The sequence below is a fragment of the Phodopus roborovskii genome, unplaced genomic scaffold, assembly GCF_943737965.1.
Source record: "Phodopus roborovskii unplaced genomic scaffold, PHOROB, whole genome shotgun sequence".
Taxonomy (NCBI): Eukaryota; Metazoa; Chordata; class Mammalia; order Rodentia; family Cricetidae; genus Phodopus; species Phodopus roborovskii.
In genome coordinates, this window is record NW_026126517.1 from 588357 (window position 1) to 600783 (window position 12427).

Genomic DNA, 12427 nt, shown 5'->3' on the forward strand with positions numbered 1-12427 from the left:
CTGCTTTCCCTATGCTAAGATTATAGGCACTGGCATTCCTGGCTTTTAACATGGGTGTTGGAGATTTGAAGACAGGTTCTTGTGCTTGAACAAGCAAGCACTTTGCCTACTTATAGGTCATCCTATTGTTTCCAGTTATTTTTCATTTTTTGATAGAGGGTTTTTCCTGTGTGGTTTTGTAGACCTCTGCCTCCTAAGTGCTAGAATTAAAGGCGTATAGAATTAAAGGCGTATGTCATCACCACTGGCTGTGTCCAGTTTTAATTTTAGTGTGTATGAATGTTTTGTTTGCATGTGTGTGTTACGTATAGTGTGTGCCTAGTTACCTGCAGAAACCAGAAGAGGTTGTCAGATCCCTGAATTACAGATGGTTGTGAAGCACCATGAAGTGCTAGAAATTAAAACCAGGTCTTCTGGAAAAGAAGCTTCTCAGCTTTGTATGAGGCTGACTCAATGGACAGAGTCATCTTTATCAAAAAGATGTTGTGCCTCTTTGTAAAGTGAGAAGCCAGCTGGGCAGTAGTGGCACATACCCTTTAAATCTTAGCACTTGGGAGGCAGAGACAGGTAGATCTGAATTCAAGGCCAGCCTGGTCTACAGAGCTAGTTCGAGGACAGCTAGGGCTGTTACAGAGAAACCATGTCTGGGAAAACCAAAACCCTCCAAAAACAAAGCCATTGCTCTGAGATTGCAAAGTGGCAAGCAACGTCCTAATATTTCAGAGAAACATTGTGTGATGGAGTGATAGTTCAGTGGTTAGGCGCATCCAGTGCTCTCGAAGACTTTTAAGTTCAACTTGGGCCCTAGCTGGCACAATGCAGAAATGCATACATGTAACATATACACACTATGAATGTATATGAATATATGCGAGAGGCTGGAGAGATGGCTCAATCCTCAAGAGCACTCACTGCTCCTCTTGGCAGAGGTCCTGGGTTCAGGGCTCAGTACCCAGCGGCTCACAACCATTAGTTAACTCCAGTTCCAGGGGATCCCATACCCTCTGACTTCCATAGGTACTGCACATGTACAGACAATGCAGGCAAAACATATATATAAATATAAATTAAATCTCAAAAGACAAAATAAAACAAAACATGAATGTGTCTACAAAATAAAACATGAATGTGTCTACATAAATATGTCCGTATGAAGTTGGCTGGTATAACTTTGTGAATAAGTTTCAATACTGGGAGGGGGACCAACACTCCCCAAAAAGAGAACCAAAATTAAAAAAAAGTTCATAAAAAGCATGGAAACAGTATTCTTTATTTTTATATTACTGGGTGGTTAAGTATGAGAGTTCTTTGTTGTTTTGCTCTTTCTAGGTTTTACGCATATGGATGTTTTGTCTGCATGTGTGTGGGCACTGCAGGAATGCAGTGCCTAAGGAGGCTGGAAGAAGGCATCATATTACCAGGATTAGAGTTACAGATGGACTTGAATCCGGATCCTCTACAAGAGCAGCCAGTGGTTTTATCTGTTGAACCATCTCTCTGGTTCTGAGCACTAGGATTCTTATACTATATGTTATAGCTTTGTGTATGCTTTAAGTTTTCTAACAATGTCTACTGAACAAAACCTCCAAAATGGGTATCTATGTAGGGCTGCAGCTCAGTGGCAAATCCTCTGCCTGAAACTCCTCTGGGGGGAAGGGACATGGCTCAACGGCAGAGTTCCTAACATGAACCACATCCTGGATTCTATACTTAGTACTAAAATAAAGGCCCAAAAAAAAAAAAAAAAAAAAAAAAGTAAAAAATAATTATATATATATGGAAGGCAGGCAGTTTACTCTGATTCCATTCATGTTTTTCCAGAATTACCAGACCTTAAGAAATGGCCAACAGCCCCTTAATTACATACTGACCCCTTTGTGAAATGTGATGTGATGGTGGTCTGCCTGGTGGTTCTCCTCAAAGCCATGGAGCTAGATGAAGCTTCAGCTGTTTATAAACAAAAACAAGAGAAAAAGGACATGACAGTCTTCAATGAAACAAATGACTGAAGATGGTCAGGTGCTGCAAGAATATACACTTCTAGGCTTTCAGTTTAGAAAAAATTGCATACTGGCTTGCACATGTCAACAAACAGACAGCCCCTTAGAGCTGCCATTGCTCAGTATCTGGCAATAGCATCATACAACCCAGGGAAAGAGCCCAGAACTCAAGAATGGTTTATGGTGACCATGTACTGTGCCAACACCATTATAAACAAACCCCCTAGACCGAAACCTCATATAGGGACCAGACCATCTATCTATGAGTGTCTATAAACTAGGTCTAAGTGCACAGAAATTAAACTACAGGCTCAGTGCAGCTCCACTGCAAAGCACCTATACAGCTCATGGCTCTGGGCTCCAACTCTACCCCCAACACCACCCCCAAAAAAAAAAAACAGCTTGGCAGATGTGCCCTTCCCTAGCACACTGCAGGCCTTGGGTTCCATCCCTGGTACTACAAAAGCAGAAACATGGGACAGATAAAGATAAGGAAAGAAAGCTAAGAAACTAACCAGAGAATAAGGGTGCAAGCTTAATGTCAGCATGTACTGTGTTCACAAGGCCTTGGGCTTCCCTACTTAGCACCAGAAACAACTAGAATATATGTGGTGCATGCTCATAGGTTCAGATGAACTATCTCTTCAAAGGAATCACAACCTCCAAGATGGAAACAAATCAAGTGAGATAGGCAAGGTAGCAAGCACATCCCAGTACTCAGAAGAATGAAGCAGGACAGAGTTTAAGGCTAGCCTGCACTATACAGTCAGAAAACCCAAAACAAACCACTATGCCATGTGTCCTTACAATTGGTCTCACTGTTCGACTTGCTCCTCCTGGGTGCCCGAGCTTTGGGCCTGAGTTTGGAGGATTGTTTTGAGTCTGCCATTCCTGCTCTCCGGCTTTGCCGGCTCCCGTTGGCTGGATAATCGTTGGCCTTCCGAGTGTGAGAGAGAGTTCCGTTCTCCAATGACAAATCTTTATTTAAAAGGGATTTCACTTTAGCCAGGTAGCCCTCCTATAAACAAAGGATAATTTAGTAGAAGACATCAGAAAAGACAAACAAGAGCCTCTGCTTCTCTAAAAACTGGGAAATAGACTTACCTCAGACAATTCTTCTTTATGTAATTTGGTTTCCAAATCACATAACTGGCTCTTTATTTCTGTTTGCAGGAATTCATGCAACAGGTTCAATTTCTCTTTCACACACTCCTGCGGAAGGACATAACTGAGGAACCTCCAGACTCCCAAGCAAAACAAATTAACAAACTAATACAAAAACTAGGCCGCCTGGCTGCCCCAGTGGCTGGGTGCTAAGCAGCCCTGGCTCTGCAAAAAGCTAAATACAAGCTAGGCATAGTGTAGGATGCCCAAGATCTCACACTTAGGAAGCTTAGACAAGGAGGGTTGCCAATTTAAGAGGTCAGTGTGAACAATCTACTTAGTTCAAGGTCAGCCCAAGCTATATCAAAACCCTGCCTCAGAAAAGAAACTAGGGGGCTGGTGAGATAACTTGGTCATTAAAGTACTTGCCATGCAAGCATGAAGACTAGAATTCAGATCACCAGTACTGACATAAAAAGCTTAGCAGACTCTAGCACTCACTAGGCAGAAAGGGGATCCCTAGGCCAAGCTTGACTACTTAAGAGTGGCTGAACCCATGCGTTCTCCACTCTAGGATCTCCACTCTAGTAAGTAAGGAGACAGTGATGAAGATGGACATCTGACATCAACCTCTGGCCACTACACACACATGCATGCACCTGATTGCATATAGGCACCCATATATATGTGAACACACACGGGCACACAGAGTATATATACAAGTGAATATTTGAAGAACAGCAGTTACCTTTTCTGTTAAGCCATCTCTTTCCAAGTCTTTGAGCCTGGGTAAAGGAAATGATACAAAAATAAAAATATGCAACTTCATTTACTTCTGAGAATCAATGCCACAATCTGAAACAAAACAAACTTTGAAGTGCTGGCATGGGGCTGTTTAATAGCCACTCAAAAGGCTAAGGCAGGAGGATTAAGTCAAGCCATAAATAGCCAACTTGGGCAACATAGAACTATATCCTAAAAAAGAAAGCTGGGCACAGTGGTAGCATATGCCTTTAATGTCAGCACTCAGGAGGCAGAGGCAGGTGATCTCTTGAGTTAAAGGCCAGCAGGTCTATAGAATGAGTTCTAGGACAGCCAGGGCTATACAGAGAAGTCTCAAAAAAATAGAACAAAAATTCACCCCCCCCCAAAAAAAGGGATGAACATTCTATTTGAGTGTTGGGGAAACACGGAACCCTCTTCTGGCTCCTGGCCCCAGTGTCTAACATCAGCTTTCTTCTTGGCTCCTTTCTAGAGCTAGGGTCTTCTATAGCTGGGTGGCTGAAGAAGCCCTAGAACTCCATTCTTCCTACCTCCACCTCTGGAGTACTGAGACCAAAAGTATGCCCCACCATGCCCCAGTTTCTAGCATGTACTTCTTTGCCTTCCCACGCTGAACAGCAAGTACATCAGTTTCCTAGAAGGGTGAAGGATAGCACAGGAGCTAGCTGCTCTGGTGGCTGGGGCAGGAAAACAAGTAAAAGCCCTACTTCAAAATAACAGGGCTGGAGAGGTGGCTCAGCCAGCAGAATGTTTGCCTAGAGTGTGTTAGGCTCATAAACTGTATAGTAGTACACACCTGTAACTTTAGCACTCAGCATGAAGGGGCAAGGAGGGTCAAGAATTCAAAGTCATCCTTGGTTATATATGATGAGTTTGAGGCTACCTTGAAATACAGGAGACCCTGTCTCAGAGCAAAGGGACAAAGTACAAGAAAGGAAATGGGGAACAGGTCAGCCAGGATCCTCCAATAACCGGGATGACCTACAACTGTTTTTTCCCCCAACTGGGTCAGCTCCTAAAAGGCCTGCCTCAGCATGAATGATATCAGCATGAGTCATGGCTACACTGCAGGGACCAGCCAAATGATGGCTCCTAAAGGGCAGGTATGCAGTGGCAGCCTTCCACTGTAGAACTAATTAAATGGAGTAAGTGAGGTGTCTAGAGCATCAGGCATGCCCACATACAGAGGTGCTAGAGATGAAATCTGAGCAAGTCAGCAGGTGAGTTGAGAATGCAGCTCAGGAATAGAGTCCTGCCTGGCATATCAAGGCCTTGGATTCCATTCCTAGAACTACCAGGAAGGGACAACAAAGCAGGACAAAATCTCAAAGAGCTCAACCTCCAAAATATGTACCTAAGTTAGAAAGTACAGAATTCTTGGATTTGTCTCAGAAAATTGTGGTCAGAGATTACTGATTACCTTACCTCTCAGGTAGGTATCTCTCAGGTACTTCCTCAGGATTAGAGGAAGGAAAAGCCACAGAATAAGGGGTAGCCTGTGGCTGAGCCCAGGACAGTAGAGACTGAACAGGTTTAACCACCATGGACAGGAGTCGGTCTGTGTCATCTCTGCCCCATTCCAGCAGCCTTGCAGTCTGGGTGCTCAGTTTTCAGTAGCTAGAGGGCAGATTCAATCTTCCCAGTGGCTGCTGGACCAGGGGCACTGTGATTACTCCAGCTACAGACAGACCCTGCCTCCTCCTAGCACCATTCCATACACGAGTGCCTATGATGACCTACGCCAGAAGCTGGGTAAGTGGACTAACATCAGCAAGGGGCTTTCACACTTAGAAAAGATACTCCATACCCTGCAACTGTACTTATGGTTAAGTACACCATAGCAGGGACTCAAGCTCTGGAGAGCTAGGGCTTTGAAAATGCTTTGTCTGGTATGCACATTTTGGGTTCCATCCCAGCACCCAGAAACCCAGATGTGGTGGTGCACATCTGTGAGCCCAGTACTTAGGAGTTAGTGGGAGGAAGTTCAGGAGTTCAAGGCCAGCCTAGGCTCCATGAGACTAAAAATAGAAGGTTCTGGAATAGCTGTTTTCCAGCTCAGGTTGGAATGTAGCAGAGTGCTGCCTAATACACACAAAGCCCCAAGTTCTACCCTAGCACCCAAAAGGAAAAGAAAAACCCTCTAGGAGCTCAGAGCCCCACAAGGGTAAAAGTCATACCACTTTACAGTAACTTGGCCAAAGGCAACACTCAAAGAAAAGCGGCTGCACAGTGGACATCTGTAGCCAGAGGCACAAACGCAGATGCTACAGCAGTCCACATGACTGTCCCTTTTGTGCCCCACCAGATGCTTGGATGGAACCAGGACCTCAAGTGTTGGGCAAGAGGTCTACCACTGAGTCATACTCCTAAACCCAGTTTACTCTTAAAACAGTGATGAGACAGAACACAGCTACTGTGACCAATTCAACAGTCCCTAGACCCTGGATTCTACCACCCAAGACTTTGTAGAGTTTGATGGTGCAGGCCTAGATTCCTAGAAGAGGATGATCTCAAGTTAAAGGCTAACCTGTGCTACAAGCAGTATGTTATAAAAAGAAAATCCAAGTGGAGAACTGGAAACATCCTTAGCCCCATGTTGACCTGACAGGCCATGATTCATTCCTAACTACTTCCAACAGCTTAGCCACCGGGGGAGGGGGGGTGGATGATAAAATATACGTAAATCTTTTGAAAAAGTAGGCAGACATAGCCAGGTACAGCAGCACTGCACTGCAATCCCAATATTTAAGAGCTAGAGGCTGGAGGATGACAAGTTCCAGGCCAACCTGGACTTTATGGCTCTGTTGTCTCAACCATAATGTAGCCCTCATGGGATGGTTCAGCAGGTAAAGACACTTCCTGTAAACCTGACAAAGTTCAGCTCCTGCAAGTGAAGGAAAAGAACCAACTCAGGAGGTTGTCCTAACCTCCACACCACATAATACATGCCACACATACAATAAGCCTAATGTAGCCAGGCAGTGGTCGCGCACACCTTTAATCCTAGCACTCAGAAGGCAGAGGCAGGTGGATCTCCGAGTTGAGGCCAGCTTGGTTTACAGTCTTGAGTTAAGGACAGCCAGTCCTACACAAAGAAACCCTGTCTCAAAAAACAAAAAACCCTAGCTCTTCCCTGGAGAGAAGACAAGCAGAACAGCATAAGGAGATCCAGCAGAGGGGAGACTCCCCAGCAGAGTCCCAGTGGGGAAGAGGCTTCAGGAATACCATTAACAGCAGAAAGAAAATTCCAAGAGATGTTAGCAAAAGAAGCTCCAAAACACCTACCTTATTCCAAGGTCAAAAGGCCATCCAAGGACGTGGATAGAACCCCAATAATGGAACCACAATTTTAGGAAAATTAGTCTCACAGAAACATGAACTAGATAGGAGATTGCAAAGGTTATGTTATTTCAACATCCTAAACCAGAAATGCTGGTCTGAGATTATTAATTTGGCAGCAAAATAGGGCCTGCAAGGCAAGCCCAAAGTTCTAGAACCCCACCTTTTCTGTCTGCTGCAGGGGATGAAAGCCAAGGCCTTAAAATGTGCTAACGACATACTTTCCCACTGAACTATAACCCCCAGCCTCTGGCTAGGCAGATGGGTGAGGCAATCTGATAATAGCATCTCAGGTAGCAAAATGTCCCTCACAAATTGCTGCTGCCCTGACCCCAAGACCTATGACTCTATGTGGCAACATAGACTTAGATTCCAATGCTTTGGTTAGAAAGATGGAAAGACTACCAGGGACAATCAGCATGGACCTATTCTAATCTAAACTCAGCACCAAGAGCTTTCCAGCTGCATTCCAAGAGAGACTAAAGCATGGAGGAAGGTCAGAGACACAAAGACATGGCCTAAGAGGCTGGCTGGAGGTGGGGGTTAAGAAAAGGGAATAGGAGTCAAACAGTCAGACCATTTCAGAAGTTGGAGACAGTCCTCAGTTTAGCACCGACAAAACAGACCTAGCCATACACAGTGGTGCACCTGTAATTCCAACACTCAAAAGGCCAACGCAGGAACATCACAAGTTCCAGGACATCTTAGTTACATGACAAGCCTGGAGAGGGCTGGGGAGATGACTTAGCAAGGACCCAAATTAGAGTTCTAGGACCTATGTAAAACACTGTGTGAGGGGGAAAGTTAAAAAAAAGAAAAGAAAAGAAAGAAAAGAGGAGAGGAGGAAGGGCTCAGTAGTTAAGAACACCAGCTGTTTTCCAGAAGTCTTGAGTTCAATTCCTAGCAAATACGGCTGAAAACAAACATCAGAGATCCACTGCCCTCTTCTGGCTCCCTTGGGCACCTGGCACACATGGTGCAGATATATACCCTTAGGCAAAACACATACACCTACACACACACTATACAGTAAAAGTCAAGAAACCAAATCTAAAAAGTTCGAATATAATAACCTAAGCATAATTGCACATACTTTTAATTAATCCCAGTATTTGGGAGGCAAAGGCAGGCTGGATACGAGTTTGAGGACAGCTTGGTCTAGAAGGAGTTCCAGGCAAGCCAAGGCGACATAGTGAGAGCGCCGTCTCAAAAAAAAAAAAAAAAAAAAAAAAAAAAAAAAAAAAAAAAGGTCCCCTGACTTCCACAAGTGCACTGTGGTGAGCATGTGCACACAGACAGCAAATAAGGAATGACCGACTTGGCAAGATGAATCAGAGGGTAGAGGCACTTATCTCACAGGCCTGACAAGCTCAGTTTGATCCAAAATCCACACATAAAGGTGGATGACAGTATAAACAAATCTAATTGCCACACCCACTGTGGTACATGTGCACATAATTAAAAAGTAAAGTGTCCTTATGTGTACCCGTATGCTATGGCACATGAACATCAAACATACCATTCATACATAAGAAAATAAGAGCAAGCCAGGCCATATACACATACCTGTCAATATAGTACTCAGGAACACAAGAATCATAAAGTTCAAGGCCAGCTGAACTACACAGACTGCTTAAAGAAGTTTTGTAAAACTGAAAATTAGAAACCTGAGTCAAAAAGGAAGTCTCAGCTATGGAAAAACACCACCTTATTCAAGAAAAGAATATCTCATCCTGAAAAGCATGATTTTTAGAACAAGGCTTCTGTTGAATTTTAACTTGTGAACCACCTGCTTACAACGTCCAAGGGCTTAGTTTATAAGCCATGTGCCACCACACCTGTCCAAGTACATGACTTTTTCAAAGGTGTGGGGTTTACCTTTTTTCACTTCGCTCCTGGTGGGCAGATACCAACTATTCCCTTCTCACTCCATGTGGGTTTTGTTGGGGGAAAAGAAAAGATGTGGGGTTTAGTATAATTCAAAGGAAACAGTCTGGGGCTGGCAGGGTATTTCAGCAGGTAAGGGGAATGCTACCAAGCCTAATGACCTGTGTTCTGGGTATCCAGAACCTAGAAAGACCAGCACCTACAGAGTGCCTTCTGACCTCCACATCCAAACTGTAGCATGTACTCACATACATACTAAATAAGTAAAAGTTAAGACTTAGAATCCAAATGTTGAAAACATTTTATATGTCTGGCAGAACTATACAAATTTAAAGGGTGTCATTTAAATAAATAGCGGCATGTACAGAAGCTACTCAAGGCCTAATCCAGCTATCAACTATTCTACCCGATGTAGGTAGGTCTTCATATTGTAGATTATATTGTTACTAAATTTTCCTAAATCAAGAAGAGTTAAGCCAGGTATGATATCACAGTCCTGTAATCCCAGCACTTGGATAGTAGATACAAGAAGGTCAACACTGGGCTATACAACCATGCTGAGACTAGCCTACCTGGGATAAAGGAATCCCTTTCTGGAAAACAAAAGCCACAAGTGAACAAATGAGCAAAAGGGCAGGAAAGACAGTAAGGTAGGTCATCTCACTGTCTAAAGAATCAAGTGCTTTAAACATATGCATTTTTGGAAGGTTAAATTGTTAAAAAAAAAAAAATCTGTTGAGAGGTCACAAAAGCTGCCAACTTTTGTCTACACAGTCAAAAACAGGCATTCAAAACCTAAACCATGGGGGCAGTAAATCACAGCATGGAGACATAGGCAGGAAGATTCAGAGTTCCTGGCCAGCCTGGAAAACTCACCAAGAATCCTGTCACCTTCCCCCCCCCCCCAACCACCACCAGAAAAGAGCAAGACAGATGGAGGTGTAGCTCAGTAGCAGAAAACTTGCATGCACAATGTTCCAGGCCCAATCCTGGGAGCAAGCTGGGGTGGGAGTGTCTGACAGGAAAAGATTCAGTCATACTCTTCTCCCACTTCATCCTCCAAAGCTCAAGACAGGAATTGGCCTGGCCTCACCACAGTAAACAAGCCCATGAAAATAGCAAAAATAGATTCATAGATCGGGTTGGAATTCGTCAAGAGCTGGTCAGGAAAACTATGATTAATGCACACCACATGGGACAAGTTTTCAGAATGAATGGACTGATCATGTCCTTTTGGAACAGGAAACGGGATCCAGTGTTCACGCCAATCCCTGAGCATAGAAGCACTCATGAAGTAGCTGAGGGACCATCACCCAGAGTCCCTCACTGCCAGTGACACACATTAGACCCTTGTTGAGCTTCCTGGGTCGCCGGAGGTGGGGGACAGCTCACATAGACTGAAACAGGAGTGGGGTAACCTGCTATCCCTCACTCCTCAGAATATGCACACTGAATAAAAAAAAAAAGCTTCCTCAATGGTGTCAGGATAGGAGGAATTGGTCCACAGGGGTTACCATCATGGGGCTGGGGCCGAGACGGCTCATTACCATCCCATCCATCTTTCCCTCCCCATGATACACACTATGGACAGGGACAAACGTTTCCTCGACTGCTCTGGGATCTCAGGTTTATGTCACTGTAAAAAGCTGAGGGTCCATTCCGCACCATCCCTCTCCAGGCAGAGTCTTTTTGATGGCTCCAGGATCGCAGGGACTCCTTTACTTTAGGATAAAAACAAAAAAACCCACGTGGGCCGCAAGCTGCCCAGGGGCCATATGCAGCACTGTGAAAGAAGCTCCTAGAACCTGACAAGAGCAGGGAAGGAGGGAGATGCAGAGGAAGGCCTCCTGCACCAGAGCCTCCAGTGGGACTCTGCGGCACGACCCTGGAATGGGCACGGTGGGACCTACAGGGCACCGGAAGTGGAGGCCGGAGCTGGGTGGGCCGGAGTGTCCACAGGCCGCGGGGATGAGGGGTGCATTTCCTGCATACCCAGGAGCCTTGAGGAGGAACCCTGAAGATGCCTCCAATCACGTTCTATTTCTGGAGGCTAGGTGATATTCTCGCCTTTCTCCCTCAAGTTCCCAGTCAGTAGACTCGCCAGCAAACCGGCCCCCACCCATTTTGGCGCCAACAGCCTGGGGGACGCGCGACCGGAAGCACGGTCCGCGCCAAGCACTGCCCTGCGCATGCGCGTCCCGGCTGTCAGCGACCGCAGGGCCACCCTGAAAAGAGATGCCTGCATTAATGCTTCGGCATCGGTCTGGGTCCCCCACTCTCACCCTGCTTGGCACCTACCGCCTGCGGACATGGTCGGGCAGCGAGCCTGCCGGAGAGGCGAGCGCAGGCACTCTGGCCGGGGCTGTTCGTGCTGGCATCCCGCAGGTTGCACCCGACAAGACAGCTCTGAACGAGACTCTGGCTTTTTCGCGCGCGCGGAAACCAACTGGAAGGGGGCGGTGCAAGCGGAAGCAGCGTGTACCATAGGGTAAGGGAGTGGGGGAAGACAGTGCTGTGACGAAGTGAGCACGCATGCGCAAGACAGGCGCACCGCACCCCTCCTGGCTGCAGTGGGCAAGTCCGCACTCTATAGGGCAGGCGCCACTCAGGTCTCCTTTCCCTGGAGAGCTGTGGGTCAGTACTTGAGCTGGAGAGGGCCCTGGGTTGGTTACGGTTTCCCACATCCAACCTCTCAAAGCCCATGTAACTCCATTTCTAATAGAGCTTACGCCCTCTTCTGGCTTCTGTGAGCACTGCACGCACATGCACTCACACAATTTAAAACAAACTTTTGAAAAGGAAAAAAATCTATGAGCTCTTAAAAAGGTCTCACGTCTAGTCCAGTCTTCGCCCCTTGCCCTCTAAAATGACCTTGAGAACACCGTCTAGATTCATTCTGTGTTCTCATCAGCCAACCAGGGCTGAAAGCACTTCCTTGAAAATGTAGTTCACAAGGGTTTTGTTTTTTGTTGTTTTGTTTTGGTTTTTCAAGACGGTTTCTCTGTGTAGCTTTGGAGTCTGTCCTTGCACTCTGTAGACCAGGCTGGCCTCGAACTCAGATGTGCCCACCTCTGCCTCCTGAGTGCTGGGATCAAAATCATGTGCTACCACTGCCCAGCTCATATGAGACTTTTAGGCCAATATGCCAAGGATGTAGCATAATGGAGAGGCCAGGAACCATGTCCATAAGCCTCGTTGAATAAAAATAACAGGACACAGAAATGATAGTCTCTTCTGGTCTACATACTGAGTTCCAGGACAACCAGAGCTATTAAAAGGAAAATGGTTTAAAATACAGAAAACTGAACACACAC

General features: G+C 45.6%; 1 protein-coding gene across 1 annotated transcript in view; it reads right to left on the bottom strand.

Annotated features, from left to right (window-relative positions):
• Dnmt1 (DNA methyltransferase 1) overlaps positions 1-11683 on the bottom strand; it is a 43528-nt gene extending 31845 nt beyond the window's left edge. Inside the window, exons 1-5 of the mRNA XM_051196747.1 lie at positions 11412-11683; positions 3853-3889; positions 3105-3212; positions 2808-3018; positions 1872-1947 (exon numbers count right to left, since the gene is read on the bottom strand). Coding sequence (XP_051052704.1) covers positions 1872-1947; positions 2808-3018; positions 3105-3212; positions 3853-3889; positions 11412-11647 — 668 coding nt within the window. The 5' untranslated portion in view covers positions 11648-11683. The remainder of the gene's footprint in view (positions 1-1871; positions 1948-2807; positions 3019-3104; positions 3213-3852; positions 3890-11411) is intronic.
• Between the last annotated feature and the right edge of the window lie 744 nt (positions 11684-12427).